This window comes from Phyllostomus discolor, chromosome 5 (genome assembly GCF_004126475.2).
Source record: "Phyllostomus discolor isolate MPI-MPIP mPhyDis1 chromosome 5, mPhyDis1.pri.v3, whole genome shotgun sequence".
Lineage (NCBI taxonomy): Eukaryota > Metazoa > Chordata > Mammalia > Chiroptera > Phyllostomidae > Phyllostomus > Phyllostomus discolor.
In genome coordinates this window covers 146,713,127-146,730,002 of record NC_040907.2, presented here as the reverse complement: position 1 = coordinate 146,730,002, position 16,876 = coordinate 146,713,127, and the positions used below count along the sequence as shown (strand labels likewise).

Sequence of the window (16,876 nt, the reverse complement as noted above, 5' to 3'; positions counted from 1 at the left end):
GACCTCCATGGAGGGAAATGGGGCTGGAGATTAGGTTCAGTCATCAATGGTCAATGATTTAATCAGCCATGCCAACATAATGAAAGCTCCCTAAAACCTCAAAGGAATGGAATTTGGAGAGCTCTAAGGTTTGACCACATGGAGATTTGGTAAAAGAGGTGTGTCCAGAGGGCATGGAAGGTCCTCTGAGCATGTATCTTACCCTACGCATCTCTTTTATCGGACTGTTCCTGAATTATATCCTTTTATAATAAACCAGTAATCTAGTAAGTTGTGGGAGAGTTCCATCCTGCAAAGCTCTCCTGGCTGCCTCAGATGAGAATAATACTACCAAAACGTGATCTGCTTAGGGAGAAAAGGCTAGCTAATGTCTCAGAGGAGAAGAGCCCCAAGCACATTTTTCTTTGGGCTTTCATTGAGTTTAGCTTGCATAGGGATGCATATCGAAGAAAGGAGGTATGGTTTACAGATAACATTTCTGGGATCATAAGGGTCCTTTTGAGTCAGGGTCTGGGTGGACAGAGTGACACCAATCGGCCATAAAACCTGGGGAAATAGCCCTGGCTGGCGTAGCTCAGTGGATTGAGCTCGGGCTGTGAACCAAAGCATTGCAGGTTCAATTCCCAGTCAGGGCACATGCCTGGGTTGTAGGCCATGGCCCCCAGCAACCACACATTGATGTTTCTCTCTCTCTCTCTCTCTTTCTCCCTCCTTTCCCTCTCTAAAAATAAATAAATAAAATCTTTAAAAAAAAACAACCCTGGGGAAACAAATTTTGTATTTGGACCCTAAACATTTACTATACATGAACTTGAGGGCATTCTTAGCAAAGCAGGTTTCACAGGATTTAATGCATTCTTTCTCAGGACTGATTGCCCCCAGAAACCGCCCACTCCAGCACAGGGCTATACCCGCCTCCAGCATTGTTTCAGGCCTGAGTTGGGAAGGGAAAGCAAGGCAGCCAAGAGATTAGGAGACTTTTTACAGATAGAATGAGGATAAGTTCTTCCCTGATGGCCCCTTTGTGACTGTGGCTGTCGTAGGTTGTTCCTTCCTTGAGGAATCTTACCCGTCATTGGCTATCCAGCCTTCCTTCGGGGGCCAAGCAGGGTGAAGTGAAGGGGGAGAGGCTGCACCCCTGCCAGGAGGATAAGTTTTGTCTCCTTAGTGGCTTATGGTCCCAAGGCCTCTTTACTTAGCCCTCACTGTGAGACCTTCTCACCTGTTGATGAGGCACAGCTCCTGAAACCAGGCAGGACAGTTCCCAACAGTAAGTAAAATGTTTCTCTGAGCCCTGTGAGCTGCTGTGGTCAATTAATTGAACCTGAGGAGGAAGTTGTAGAATCCTCCGATTTGTTGTTCGGAGGGTTGGTCAGAAGCCTAGGTGACAACCAGATTTACGATTTGTGGGTGAAGGGGGCAGTCTTGTAGGATTGAGCATCTGATTTTTAGGTAGATAGTATCATAATTGAGCTGAATTGTGGCATACCCAGTTGATGTCGGAGAATTGTTTGGTGGTGTGGCAAAAACACATGCAAAGTGGTTTCTGAAACAAAGGTGGTGTTAATCTTTTTATATTTCCAATAATTACATAACATCTCTAGAGCAGACTGACTTCTGAATTTACATATGTCCAGTATTATAGTTTTTCTTCTGTTACTTAGAATATATTTTGTATTCCTTTTTTCTTAGTAGCAATGGTAATTTTTTCTGGTTCTGTAGATTTCATATTTCCTATCTGTTAATTTTCAAACATTTTTAAGGCCATTTTTTAAAAATAATAGCTTTCAAATTATGTTTCACACCCGTAGGTTTGCACAGTTTTTTCTGTGCCCCTTGTTTGATGAGAGCTGCAAAGACAGAGAGGTGAATGCAGTTGATTCAGAACATGAGAAGAATGTGATGAACGATGCTTGGAGACTCTTTCAGTTGGAAAAAGCTACGGGGAATCCCAAACACCCCTTCAGCAAATTTGGGACAGGTTTGTCAACAGCAGCTTTCGTGTGTTAGTTCTCCTTGACCTCATTTAAACCCATGGCTTTTTTGCATAGCATTGTATTTTATAGTTCAGGATAGAAAATTTCAGAACTCATTTTTACCTACACGATTTTATATAAACTCACAGTCTGGCACTGAGAAGTGGTTGTTATGTCATCGTTACTTCTTTTATTTCTTAAAACATGCCCCTGTACTTAAAGTATCTGTCTAGTATCAATGTAGGCACCTATATTTGTGACTCATGACCTAAGATGCAGCTGAAGCTAAAGTGTATGGGCTCCATGGAGAAAGTGATAGGTTATTGAGAATAGTGACCAAATATGAAGTGAGTTTGTTGGGTAGGAAGGTATAAAATTGAATTCAGAGATTAGAAACAATAATAATGAAGTTCCAAAAGAAGAATGTCAAACCGGAGTTAGGTCCTTGCATTGGACTTTGTACATAATACTCAGGATAATATTCTGAAAGTTGTGGTAACGGTGACCTAAGCATTTGCTTTGTAGAGGGTTACTCTGGCCATCTCATTCAAATAGAGGCCTAAATGCTTAAGGAGCAGTGAATAGAGTTGTGCATAGATATAAACCAGAATTTCAAAGGGAGAACATAGTGGATTTTTTTATTCTAAAATCTACTTTCTAATAGAGATTAAAAATACTTTTCCTCCCACTTTCTAAGTTCTTCTAGATTGGCTAATAATCAAATTCACAGAGACAGATTGACAGGAGAAAATAAAATGTTATTAAATGCACGCGGGAAAGTCACATAAGCATGAAAACTTCAAAAACAATGAGGCAACGTTGGGTATATATGACAATTTGGACAAAAGGGAAAAAATAGGGGGAATGGGGTCTTAGATTTCAGAAGCAAGGTGATTTACAGGTACTTGAGGAAGAAGGGAACACCCATGGCAGGAAGATTCTTGCTAGGCAACTCAGAAACAATGGGACACGGGGTATCCAGCTAACAGGTCCCTGCCTGAAGCCATCCTATTTACCATGCTTAATTCAAATTAAGCTAAAACAAAATTCCCTTCTTGGAGTAGGCCTTTCTGTCTAAATCTCGTAGGCAAGAAGGGAAAGGGTCAGAGGTTCTTTCTGAGTCTTATTTCTTAATAAGCAGCTTAATATCAATAACCCAAAAAGCAGCTTCAGGATGGCAAAACTTTGATCCTGGTACTTCTAGATTCAAGTGCTATTTTTAATGCTCACTTCAGGGCTTTTTGAATCCTCCTGCTCCCATTGCCTTCACCTCTGACCATCTGCTTTCATGGCAGTCAGCTATGGGGACGGCTCTGTGCAAGATAAAACGCTGTAGAAGGTGCACAAGGCTTCTGCTGTCAAAGTGCTACAGTCTGGAAGGCGATTAGAGGTGGGGATGGACAGGGTGTAAAAACCAAAAATTAGTGTGGAGAGTCTTGATTTTATAATTGTACCCTTTTTTTAATTCAGGGTTTTTAAAAAAAAAAACAAATTGTTTAAATATTTAATCAGTATTAAAATATTTAAAGTAAAAAAATAAACAGCCTCCCTCTTCATCTATTCCTGCCAATCCCACTTAACAGATGTAATTGTTATTAACAGGTTGCTATGATTTTTAAAATACTGCTTTGGGATTATAAAATTACATATAACAAATAGATTGTTTAGTGTACTTTCAAATTTATGCTTACAATCAAACCTTGGTTCTCAGACATCTCCCATCTTGAATAATCTGGTTCTTGACCAAGTTGGTTGTGGGAAAAAATGTCTCAGTTGTCAAACAAAACTTTGGTTCTCAACAAACCTTTCATGCTGATACTGTATTTCTAATGGGAAAAAAATGATTTGGTTTTTGAACAAATTGCTTCTTGGACAGCCTTCTGAAACGAATTAAGTTTGAGAACCAAGGTTCCATGTATTATGTAAGTTAACTTAAGAGACTTCTAAAAAAGACTAAAGAAAGCTTTCTGAGGAGTTCTGGCCAAGATGAAGGCATAGGTAGAAACCTTCACTTCCTCACACAACCAAAAGTAGGATAACAACCAATCTGATATCAATAAACAGCCAGAAGTGCCAGAAAATCAAACTACATGGAACTCCAACAACCAAGGTGTTAAAAAAACAGTCAACTGGACCACCCAGACCAGTAAGGCAGGTGGACAGAGAGAACCTGCGGCAAGGTGGCGGACAGCGTGGGCCTGGCTGGCTGAAGGCGAAACTGAGACTCAGAGCTGATTGTGGACTATGGGGTTTCTGCAGTGGGAGAAACTCCCGGTCTCACTCAAGAGTCTGTTGGAAAGTGCACCAGAGACAAGCAGGCAAGCTGCACTGTTCCTTCTCTGGCCCCTCCCCCACAGACTGCAATGCAGTACAGCGAGGAGGGTTGCCCTGCCCTGTGGAATACCTAAGGCCCAGCCTCCAATAAGTTTACAGCTTATCAGGTGCCCTGAGACAAGGAAATAGGCCCAAATGAAAGAACAGAGCAAAACTTTAGAAAGAGAGCTAAGCAATGAGAAAATAGCTAACTTATCTGATGGAGAGTTCAAAGTCCTGGTAATCAAAATGCTCACAGAACTCATTGAGCTTTGTCACAAAATGAAAGAGCAAATGAAAGATACCCAAAGTGAAATAAAGCAAAATATCCAGGGAACCAACAGTGACAGGAAGGAAACCAGGACTCAAATCAACAATTTGGAATAAAAGGAAGAAATAATCATTCAACTGGAACAGAATGAAGAAACAAGAATTCAAAAAAAAAAAATAAAGAGAAGCTTAGGAACCTCTGGGACAACCTGAAGCATTCCAATATCTGAATTATAGGGGTGCTAGAAGGAGAAGAACAATAGCAAGAAATTGAAAACTTATTTGAACAAATAATGAAGGAGAACTTCCCCAATCTGGCAAAGGAAATAGGCTTCCAGGAAGCCCAGAGAGTCTTAAAGAAGTTGGACCCAAAGAGGAACACACCAAGGCACAACATCATTAAGCACCCAAGATTAAACATAAGGAGAAAATCTTAAAAGCAGCAAGAGGAAAGGAGAGAGTTACCTGCAAAGGAGTTCCCATAAGGCTATCAGCTGATTTCTCAAAAGAAATCTTGCAGGCAAGAAGGGGCTGGAAAGAAGTATTCCAAGTCATGAAAGACAAGGACCTCCATCCAAGATTACTCTATCCAGCAAAGCTATCATTTAGAATGGAAGGGAAGATAAAACACTTCCCAGATAAAGTCAAGTTAAAGGAGTTCATCATCACCAAGCCCTTATTATATGAAATGTTAAAGGGACTTATCTAAGAAATTGAAGAAGATCAAAAGCTATGAGCAGTAAAATAAAAACAAACTCACAACTATCAACAAATGAACCTAAAAAAAGAAAAACAACAAAAACAAAAACTAAGCAAACAACTAGAACAGGAACAGAATCAGAGGAATGGATATCACATGGAGGGTGTTCAGTGGGGAGGGGGAGGGGAAGAATAGTGGGGAAAGGTACAGGGAACAAGAAGCATAATTGGTAGGCATGAAATAGATGGGGAGAGGTCAAAAATGGTATAGGAAACAGAGAACTCAAAGAACTTATAAGTACAGCCCATGGATATGAACTAAGGGGGGGAGGATGCTGGAGGGTTGGTGGGTACAGGGCAGAGGGGGGATAAAGGGGAGAAAATGGGGAAAACTATAATAGCATAATCAATAAAATATACTTTAAAAAAAAAGAAAGCTTTCTTTCAGTTTGGATACTGTACTCTTATATACCCAGTAACAGCCAGGGAATTAGCATACCTTTACAGAATTAGAAGAAGTTTTAAAAATTGCAGTTAGAAGCAGTGATTATATTCTTTAGATTTATCTACTTGGCACTCAGCATCAGTATCATTGCTAAGGTGAATACTCTGGTCCCTAAAATGTCTGTGTAATGCTGATTTGTTTGAAAAGTGGCTTTGCTAGAGAATGTCAGAGTACGAAGGATATCAAGAAGGGAATGTGAGTTAAAAAAATTTGTTTTCAAAATTGTTATACCCAAGTGATTGTTGTCCTTTAAGTAGTCCGTCCAGTGGGTTAGATACGTACACCAACAATGCTGCTATTGTGCAGAACGTGTTGGAGCTCCTCTTTGGGAGTTGCCTTCTTTCAGAAAGCCTCACTGGTGACAAGTCTTAATCAGCATAATCAGGAAGCAGCCACAAATCTTCCAGAAATAAATCTAGTGAATAAGGTGAGTAATATTACTTTTTATCACAAGCAAAAAAAAAAAATCTTAAAATGTCCTAAGGAACAGTTTCAGTAGTGATTCGCAAAGAGAAACATTGAGTGGCCATTCATGTATGGGTGGGGTTTGAGGGCATATTGGATTTTGTAACCACTAATGAGGGCAGGCGGTTAGTCAGCAAAGGATGAAGTAACATAAACAGCTAAGAGATGAATAAGCCAGTCTCAATACAACAGGACAGAAAATGTGATTTAAGTAGTACAAATGCCAAGTTACCTTCTTTCTGATTTTAGAAATAAAAACTAGCATTGAATTTTTTTGGAGTAGAGGTTCTGTCATTTTTAAAGTCAGAAACATTTGAAAATATGATGAAAGCTTTAGCCCTAGAAATTATACATACTGAAAATTTTGTAAAAGTGATCCTTGAAGGAGAGCCTTTCTCAGAAATTCATGCTTAATTTATTTCTGTTACTTTGAGTAACTTTAGATGTTTATGTGAATGTGGACCGTTTTGCCCATCAAGGGATTATGATTTATTATTTTAATATTACCAATATTTAAATATAAAATATTTTCAAAGAATGTTTAAATAATATTTACATAAAATATCAGGGAAAGCTGGATATTTTTAAATGAACAAAATCCTAATATTGTGTTATTTATTTTTAAGAAAACCTTATGATGTTTGTCCATTTCAGTGATTTTTCATGCTTCAAAAATAGTATATAGATCAGTAGCTTTAAAACTGTTTTTTAAACAATTCACAGTAAGAAGGATGTTTTACTTAGCAACACAGAGCACACAGATGTGTGTTTCTGAAAGCTGCTAAAACAAAAGTCTTACCAAACAATAGCTATCTATCTTACATCTTAGGATGTAGTTTGATACCCTCTGTTATATTGTTTTCTTTTTTTTTTTTTAATTCTGGGCTGCCAATTCATTAAACTTATCTCATTACTATTGAGTGGGTCCCAGTCTACAGCAGGCAGTCCATAAAAAATCATAGGCAGTCATTTCAGTAAACAGAGAAAAAAAATGATAAAACTCAGCATTCATTCACGACAAGAAAACAAAAACCAAAAACTCCTGCTCAGATAAAAACCTATGTCAAACATTATGATTAATGAAGTTTCAAAAGGATTTCCATTGAAAGTCAAAAACAAAACAAGGATACTCTCTAATCATTTTTTTGTTCAACTATACTATAGGTACTAATTACTGCTATAAGTTAAGGGAGAAATGTGATATGTAAAAGGTGGAAAGGAAGCAAAAGAAAACTTTGCTTTTTTTCCCTACAATATACTTGTCTGCATAAGAATATTCAGGAAAACCTTCAGATCAACCATTAAACACAAGATAATTACCAGATAATTTAAAAGAAGAGAAACACACTAAAATTGTGTTCTTCATAGATTCCAAAATACTGGCAAACCGAATTCAACGGTACATTAAAAAGACCATATACCATAAGCAAGTGAGATTTATACTAGGGATGCAAGGGTGGTTCAACATCCTCAAAACAATGTGATTCATCACAACAACAGAACCAAGAATGAAAATCATATGATTATCTCAATGGATGCAGAAAAGCACTTGATAAAATTCCATGTCTATTTATGATAACAGCTCAGCAAAGTGGGTATAGAAGGAGCTCAGCCTCAACTTGATAAAGGCTATCTGTGAGAAGCCCACAGCTAACATCATTCTCAATGGTGAAAAGCTGAAAACTTTTCATTTAAGATCAGGAACAAGACAAGGATGTCGACTCTCACCACTGTTATTCAACATGGTACTGGAAGTACCTAGCCATCCCGCTGAGACAGAAAAAAGAAATAAAAGGCATCCAAACAGGAATAGAAGAAGTAAAACTGTCACTATTTGCAAATTACATACTGTATGTAGGAAACCCTAAAGAATCCTCCAAAAGATGATAGAATTCAGTAAAGTAGCAGGGTACAAAATTAATTTACAGAAATCTATTGTGTTTCTGTACACTCATAATGAACAATCAGAAGGAGGAATGAAGAAAACAGTCCCATTTACAATTATATCAAAAAGAATGAAGTACTAGGAATAAACTTAAGCAAGAAAGTGAAAGATCTGTACTCTAAGAACTGTGTGACTTTGAAGAAAAAAATTGAAGAGGACACATAAATGGAAGGATATACAGGCTCATGGATTGGGAGGATTAATATTGTTTAAATGACCATGCTACACAAATTCACAGATTCAGTGCAATTCTTGTCAAAATACTAATGTCATTCTTCTCAGAGCTAGAACAAATAATCCTAAAACTTACATAGAATCACAGAAGACCTCAACTACCCAAAGCAATCTTGAGAAAGAACAGAATTGAAGTGTCAAACTTCCTGATCTCAAACTGTGCTACAAAGTTATAATATTCAATATGCATATAAAGCAATATGGTATCGGCACAAAAACAGACACATAGATTAATGGAACAGAATAGAGTCCAGAAATAAACCCTTACTTAATATGGTCAACTAATCTATGACAAAGGAGGTAAAACTACACATTGGAATAACAACAGTCTTTTCAACGAGTATTATTGGCACAGGTACATGCAAAAAAAAACAAACATACTGGACCACTGTTTTAAAGGATAAGAAAAACTCAAAATGGGTTAAATTGAAATTCCTTTTGGGTGGTACATGGGGAATAGGGGGTATAATCCCAGGTGCTGGCCATGCACTCTCCATAGCTCATAGCCGTGCCTCACAAAATTGAGGAAATCAAGGACTTCCTGCTCACAGCCAGGTAGAAGGATGCCAAATCTGTTAAGATCAAGAAAAATAAGAACAATGTGAAGTTCAAACTCTGATGCAGCAGATTCTTTTACACCTTGGTCATCACGAAGAGAAGGCCAAGAAACTGAAGCAGTCCCTGCCCCCAGGTTTGGCAGTGAAGGAACTGAAATGAACCAGGCATGCTGATCTGTATTAAAATGCTAAAAAAATTTTAAAAATGGGTTAAAGATTTAAATGTAAGACCTGAAACCATAAAATTCCTAGAAGAAAACAAATGAAGGAACTATTTGACATTGGCCTGAGTCACATCTTTTAGATACATCTATTTCAGCAAGAGAAAAAAAAAAACTAAACTAAACAAATAGGGCTACATCAAAATAAAAAGCTTCTGCACAAGTAAAGGAAACCTTCAACAAAATGAAAAGCAACCTACTGAATGGGAGAATATATTCACAAATAATACACCAATAAGGGGTTGATATCCAAAATGTATAAGAAATTCATACAACTCGACAAAAAAAATAAACAATCCAATTGGAAAATGGGCAGAGGACATGAAAAGACACTTCTCCGAAGACATACAAATGGCCAACAGACATAGTAAAAGATGCTCAATTCACTAACCATCAGAGAAATGCAAATTGAAACCATTATGAAATACCACATCACACCAGTCAGAATGGCTATCATCAATAAATCAATAAATAACAAGTGCTGATGAGGATGTGAAGAAAAGGGAATCCTTGTGCACTGTGGATGGACTGAAAACTGGGGCAGCCCCTATGGAAAACAGTATGGAAATTCCGCTAACTAAAATAAATATTCCATATGACCCTGGCAGTTCACTTCTGGGTATTTAGCCAATAAACAAAACTACTGATTTTGTGTGCACCCCTATGTTCATTGCAGCATTATTTACAATAGCCAAGATATGGAAGCAACCTAGTTGGTCATTGATAGAAGAATGGATAAAGAAGATGTGATATGTATATTTATTCCATATATAATCATTTCAAGTAACTAACTATAGATACATTAATCTAAACCTTTGGAATCCTGGGTTTTTAGAGAACCTGTAAGATTTTCATGATTATAACTATCATAGCTATTATAACTTGACTGTTTCCTGAGAACTTTGAGACATACAGTTGAGATAGCTGTAGTTTCTCAAACAGATTTTTAAAACTTCAAACTTAGTCTTTCCCACAGAATGTAAGAAATAGATGGCTGACTTCGGGAAGATAAATTCTATTTCCTTGAAAATCAGTATATATTTTAATAAAATGAGTTTATAAAACTCGTGAGTTTAAAAACCTGAGTTTATGAACTTTTTAAAAAATAGAATTTAAATTGTTACCATGAACATATAAAGCATTTATATGTAGCATTTACTAAGCTTTACAATTTGTATAACCCCATTCTTATTCATTGTCACTTTTCATAAGAGTCACAGTTGAAGTTCAAACACTGTACTGAGTCTTACCATTGATTATTCATTTAGTCCTCTCAGCAGTCCTGTGACGTTGGTTCTGTTATTCTTATTTATAAATAAGGAAATGGATTTATAGAAGTTAAGAAACCTGCTTGTGTCCAGTAACTAGGAAACCAATGAGTCAGGGATTGAGCCCTTACTCTTAACAGTTAGGCATGTATCCACATCACCCCTATTTTACAGATAAAATAATTGAGCCCTTGGAAATATTTGGAGACTTTTCCAAGGTTGCTTAATTAGTATGTGATGGAGCCAGGACAAGAAACCCCGAATGTCATGTCCCATGTACCCAGCCGGTGCCCTCTCCCAGCAGGCTCAGAGTGGCAGGCTCAGTGGGTCAGCAACCCTGATACCCTGAGTCCACTGTGGGAGCTCACTGTAATGATGACAGAGCCAGAGAGGTAGGAATCAGGATTTGGGTAGCAGCATTTCAATTTGATATAAATGACCCAGCTGAATTAGCACTAAATTAGGACAGTATGTGTCTAGGGACTGAACTGGTATTTGTTACCCTGGCCATATTCACATTGTTCTCTACACATGCATTCTTAGGTGGAGGAAAGTCATCTGGACCTTTTACTGAGCTTTCTTCCCTATTTTACTGCCACGGTTTCTATGACACACTCAGAAGCCGAGAGTCTCTCCTACAGTTCAAATCATAGCAGTAGTAGCTGGTGTTTATTGTGTTTATTTTCTGTGATATATCAAATATAATGTTAAATACTTTTAACATTTTTACAGATTTAGTGTTGGTCCTAAGAGATTGGTACAAACGCATTTGCCAGACTATTCTCTACACTACTTAAACATAAACATTACAAATATAGTGTGAGAACCTGATGGGTATTTTTCTGATTGCATTTGCCTCCCTGCTCCACTCTCAAGTTTGGTGATTATTGTTCCCATGCTTTTTTTTATAAAAACATTGCTAGTCATATATTTGTCCCTAAGCAATACATTGTATAGTTTTTTAAACTTTGTAAAAATTGTATCTTATTGTGAGTAATCTATGCTACTTGTATTTTTTCCTTTAATGTTATATTTTCAAGAGTTGTCCGTATTGGTAAGTGTGCTTTTGATCGTTTTTTTTTATTTTCATCTTTGCTGCTGTTTGAATAACTCACTGAACTGTGTACCACTGTTCGTCATTTTCCTGTTAATGGAACAGTGCTGCTGTGAGCAGTCCTCGTACATGTTTCCTTGTGCACAGAGGTTTCTAGGGTACTAGGAGTGGAATTACTGTAGAGTAGGACATGGACATCTTCAGATTTAACAGATACCGTCTAATTGTTTCCTATAGAGGGTGATTCAGTCTGCATTCCCTCATGCAGTGTCTGAGTTCTCATTTCTCCATGTCCCTGAATAGCACTTGGTGTCATCAGACTTTCTATTCTCTTTATTGAATGTCAAATATTTCCTTATGCTTTTTTACATGTATTTTTTCCTAATTCAGTGCAAGCCTGCCAATGTCAGGATAAGAGACAGCCTCAGAGAAGTTAAATAACTTGTGCAAGGTTATACAACCAGAAGGGGGCTTATCCTGGATTAGATGATGGCTTCACCAACACCAAAGCCTGTGCCTGCTCCTCTGCACCTCCCTACCTGGGTGGAGAATCATGTGCTGACAGCAGTAGAGTCCATTCAGTAATTTATGGACTAGTGATGGAATTCTGTGCATTGTATCCTGCTTTCTCTTTCATTTCCTCACCTATTTCTTGAGAACTTTCAATGGCTAGCTTTCCTGTTTTTAGAAAACAAAAGAATTATTATAAAAGGGTTAGTCAACACAATAGCAAGCCTGGCTCTGGCCCATTTGTACCTGGTATCCATGAGTCTCTCTCAGTGTATTGAGAGCTGCCTATCCTGACCCCAAGAGAGTCATACTGGAGAACCTTTTCCTCTTTTTAATTCAGGAGCTTCTAAGGACACAGAACTGCCATTCTGGGATGTGTTTCTAAATGGACCACCATTTCCTTTTGTCATCATGTATTAGGAAGACTGAAAACGTCCAGGCAGCAAACAAATGAGCATGTAGATTTGTAGAATGGTATCTATTTGTGGCTAAAAGCTACTTTTGAGAACAAATGCGATTGTCTCTAGTTATCTGTCTTGCCAGAGATCCAGTATCATTAGATTGTGTACCGTAGGTGAGCCAGAGAGCTGTTGGCAGTGGCATCTTTGGCTCATTTTTCATTCGACTTTTTATTGAAGTATAATAAATTTATAGAGGAGTGTGTTGGTTTTGATAAATTGTTTTTACTTTTGCTCCTATTTGAAGAATCAAATAAATATACCAGTGTTATTTATGTATAACTCATTGAATTTTCAAAACCTGAGCATGGCATGGAATCAGTACCCAATCAAGAAACAGAACATTACCAGCACCTCATCAGCCCACTTTGTACCCCTTTGTAGTCACTATCCACCCCTGAGGGCACCTCTGTCTGCCTTCATGTAACCCAGATTAGTTTTTGTTTTATGTAAATGAAGTGATACAGTGTATATACTCTTTTGTGTCTAGCTTTTCTCATTCAACATTAAAGTTGTGAAGTTCATCCATACTGTTGCATATAAATGTTTATTCTCTTTGCTTTATAGTATTCTGCTGTGGTCTTTTAGCTCCTTATAATTGTCAGTATTTTGCCAGTGATCCATGTTTTAATGTGTTTAGAGTATGCTCCTGCTTTATCTCTGTATTTTAAAATCTCTATACCTTTTAAAAAAGATAAAAAGCAGAGATTAGAGTGGTAAGATATTCAGGTACATTCAAATCCAAGCAGAATGAGCTATATAGCTGGTTAACCTGAAAGAATTTTAGATTCTAGATGGATGCCATAATCTTGGTCTTCATAAACTTTGATTTGAGATTTTTTTTAAACTAGAATATTGGCTAGATTGTGAATAGGCAAATCAGATCACATTTGGACTAATAATCTGATTTCTCTATTATCACATGTATAGTCAGTTGAAATGAAACTTAATTTCCCCAGATTTGGGTGTCCCAGTGTGTTGACCTCTGTCCAAATATTGTAGGAATCCAAGCTTGGCAGTGTAAATGCCTAAGAGCTTTATGCCTAGTCCCTCTGGAACAGAGGCTTTTAGAATCTTCATTTAGTGGAACAGGAAAGCACCATCAATGCTCAAGTTTCACTGTAAAATGAGAGAACTTCAGGCCATTACCCAGCAAAAAGCATATTTTTTTTCCTGAAGAACTGAGACTTGGGGTACTTTTAAGAAATCTGAGTCCTCTAGGAAGAGTGAGGGGATGTCCCAGCACCCCACATAGAGCTGATCTGGAATTGAAGTGTTTCTTAATGAAAATCTGAGAAGACTAGTTAAGAACCTAGAAACTTGACTAGCAGGCTGCTGCTAGTAAAGATGATTACATTTGGTTGCTTTGTAACTAGAAAGAGGTTAATGAGTACTTGTACACACTCTGTACTAGATCTGATGATTGGAGCTTCCTAGGGCACGAATCTTGGCTCCCTGTACTATGCAGCTAGCTCCCTGGTTCTAAAGACTGGATCTGAGATCGCCATCTGGTGGCTCCCTCTGGATATCCACGTTAGTGAAAGGGGGACTCCTCGTGTCAGTTCATTAACCATTATAGTAACCCAAGGGGGAAAATTATATCAAGAATATGTTCTGCACCGTTTCCTATTCTCTCCTCCTCCTGCTCCCCTGTTGCTAACCCTCCATGTGATCTCCCTTTTTGTGGTTCTGTTCCTGTTCTAGTTTGCTTAGTTTCATTTGGTTTTGTTTTAGGTGTGGTTGTTAATAATTGTGAGTTTGCTGAATAAGTAGCATAGATGGTAGGTAGAAAATAGACAGGAGGAGGGCAAGAACACTATGAGAAATGTAGAAGCTAAAGCACTTATGACACATGGACATGAACTAAAGGGGGGAATGTGGGTGGGAGAGGGTGTACAAGGTGGAGGGGTGTGAAGGGGGAAATGGGACAACTGTAATAGCATAATCAATACAATATATTTATTTTTTATTTTTAAAAAGATTGTATTTATTTATTTTTAGAGAGGGAAGGCGGGGAGAAAGAGAGAGAGAGAAACATCAATGTGCGGTTGCTGGGGGCTGTGGCCTGCAACCCAGGAATGTGCCCTGACTGGGAATTGAACCTGCGATGCTTTGGTTTGCAGCCCTCACTCATTCCACTGAGCTACACCAGTCAGGCAATAAAATATTTTTTTTAAAAAAAGAATATGTTCTGCCATAGTTTCATCTCTGCAAATGGAAGACAGGAGCTCATTTAAGCAGGAGCAATAAAAAAAGTTATACTACATAGGATCTTAGGATATTGCTAGTCAAGATGCCATTTCTAGAGAGACAACAATCATTGAAACTCCATCTCTCAGCCTTTGCATTGCAGGATCTTTATTAGAAAAGTAATACTTAGACAGTTTGGCTGTTTGCTTTGACCTGCATATTTCATCCTAATTTGATTAGTTACTTGATTTCATAAGAGATCTCATAGCGGTACATCACTTGAGACTTATAAAAATAGCATTGAATCCTATTTTTACTAGTCTAGATAAAATTTGTAAGAATTTACATCACAGATTTAATGCTTCAGCCAAGAATAGTACATTTATTTCCACAAGTAACTTGGCAAGTTTCAAAAAGGTTCCTTAGTGACTGTTTAATTAGTTACAGAGCACATAGGGAATTAAAGTAAGTATGAATGAAGGCCATGTGGATCTCATTTTGTCTTACAAGTGTTCATAATGCCTACTGTCTCACAGGGGTTTTAAGAAGTATGATTTTTATAAAGAACTTTACGTTCCCTGGGGGAGAATTCTCTATAGTTTAAAATGTTACAAGTTTGTACTATACTGTCTTTTTTATCCAGCTTGTATTTAAATGTATTTGACTAATCATTGTGTGTGTTAGCTTGAACTCTGTTTTTTAAGTCCACATATTTTGCTTTTTCTAAGTAATGTTTTTCTTCCCTTCTAGGTAACAAATATACCCTAGAGACTAGACCAAACCAAGAAGGCATTGATGTCAGACAAGAGCTACTGAAATTCCATTCTACTTATTATTCATCCAACTTAATGGCTATTTGTGTTTTAGGTCGAGGTAAGAATCCTTAAATTTTTTTCATTGAATTGGATAATGAAATTTTGCATTTTGGCTTCTTCAAAGTATTTGGAAGAAGGCTATAATCAGATATTACTTTTTATCTGCTCAGAGGCTTTTGAAAATGATTGCCTTGTAGAAAAAGAGCTTATGCAATTTTAAATGGAGAACTGAAGGAAATATAAATTAATCACAGGTGCTCTGGGCATATAAAACAAGGAAAGGAAATATAAAGGAAAAGAGTGACAGAATTGACCTGATAACAACTCAAAAACTAGAAATAATATTAAAAGACAGATGGTGATAACCAGGGAAAACTTTAAAGTTTAAAAAATAAAGGTTTGATTTTTTTTAAATGCAATTTAACTAATGATAATATATTGTTTCCTCCTATCAAATTACCATAATTTTGTTTTTGGTTTTGTTGTAAGTAGTACTCTTTATGGAAGAGAGATATGCTTTTGTATTGGTGGTGGTGTGTACAGTTTATACAGTTGTTCCACACTTTCTGGAGGCCGGTTTAACAAGATGTATTACCTTTAAAAAGAACAGGTGGGCCTCCCGGTGCTCACCACAGGCTGTGTTCTTACACTGACTGTACAGACGGTGGAGGCAGAGCAAACCCCACACACCCCTCGGCCCCGGCCCTTTGCCTGGTCTGCACTGGGAATGGGAGGACATAGGGAGAAAAAATGTACATTTCTACCTTTATAAGAGCAGTCTAAGGAAGTAATCAGAGTTGTCCTAACAGGTGATATGCAAGGATTTTTTTTCGGGGGGGGTGGTGGTCAATATAATACTTATTAGGGAAAAGTGAAAAACAATCTAAATGTTTAAAATAGGAGATTGGCTAAAATAGTGATGTTATAGCAAAATAATGGAGCATTTTATAAAAAATAGTGTTTCTTCTCTCACTTTCCTCCTTCCTGCTTTACTTTTCTTTGTAACATTTATTATCACCTGAAATATTAAATATTTGTTTATTGTTGTCTGCTCTATCAGAACCTTAGTTGCTTGAGAATAGAAACTGTTTTGTTCATTGCTTTGTCCCCAGTGCCTTGGGTGGTGCTTGGGGACAAAATAGGAAACAGAGCACTCTTCTATAAAATCACTGTGTGCTATGTGATCCCACTTATGTATGTAAAAAATTCTTACATCAAAAATTTACATCAAAAATTCTTACAACTTATGTAAGTTGGAGACACAAGAGAAAATAGACAGACATGTACCAGAAATTTAATAATGTGGGATAGTAGTGAAGCACTCATCCTCTAGAGTCCGACAGCTTGCGTTTCAGTTCCAAATGTACTCCTTATTCAGCTGTGTGGCAATTCTCTG

At 37.4% G+C, this 16,876-nt stretch overlaps 1 protein-coding gene, 1 non-coding gene and 1 pseudogene across 5 annotated transcripts in view; all 3 read left to right on the top strand.

Moving 5' to 3' along the window:
- IDE (insulin degrading enzyme) overlaps positions 1 to 16,876 on the top strand; it is a 92,763-nt gene that overhangs the window by 36,462 nt on the left and 39,425 nt on the right. For all 4 annotated transcript variants that reach the window (XM_036026997.1, XM_028511470.2, XM_028511471.2 and 1 more), the window contains exons 4-5: positions 1,812 to 1,981; positions 15,416 to 15,538. In XM_036026997.1, the coding sequence (XP_035882890.1) occupies positions 1,812 to 1,981; positions 15,416 to 15,538 (293 nt within the window). The remainder of the gene's footprint in view (positions 1 to 1,811; positions 1,982 to 15,415; positions 15,539 to 16,876) is intronic.
- LOC114496196 lies at positions 5,926 to 9,152 on the top strand (annotated as a pseudogene).
- LOC114498325 lies at positions 16,094 to 16,221 on the top strand. The gene has a single exon (XR_003684754.1). It is a non-coding gene; the product is annotated as a small nucleolar RNA SNORA51 (small nucleolar RNA).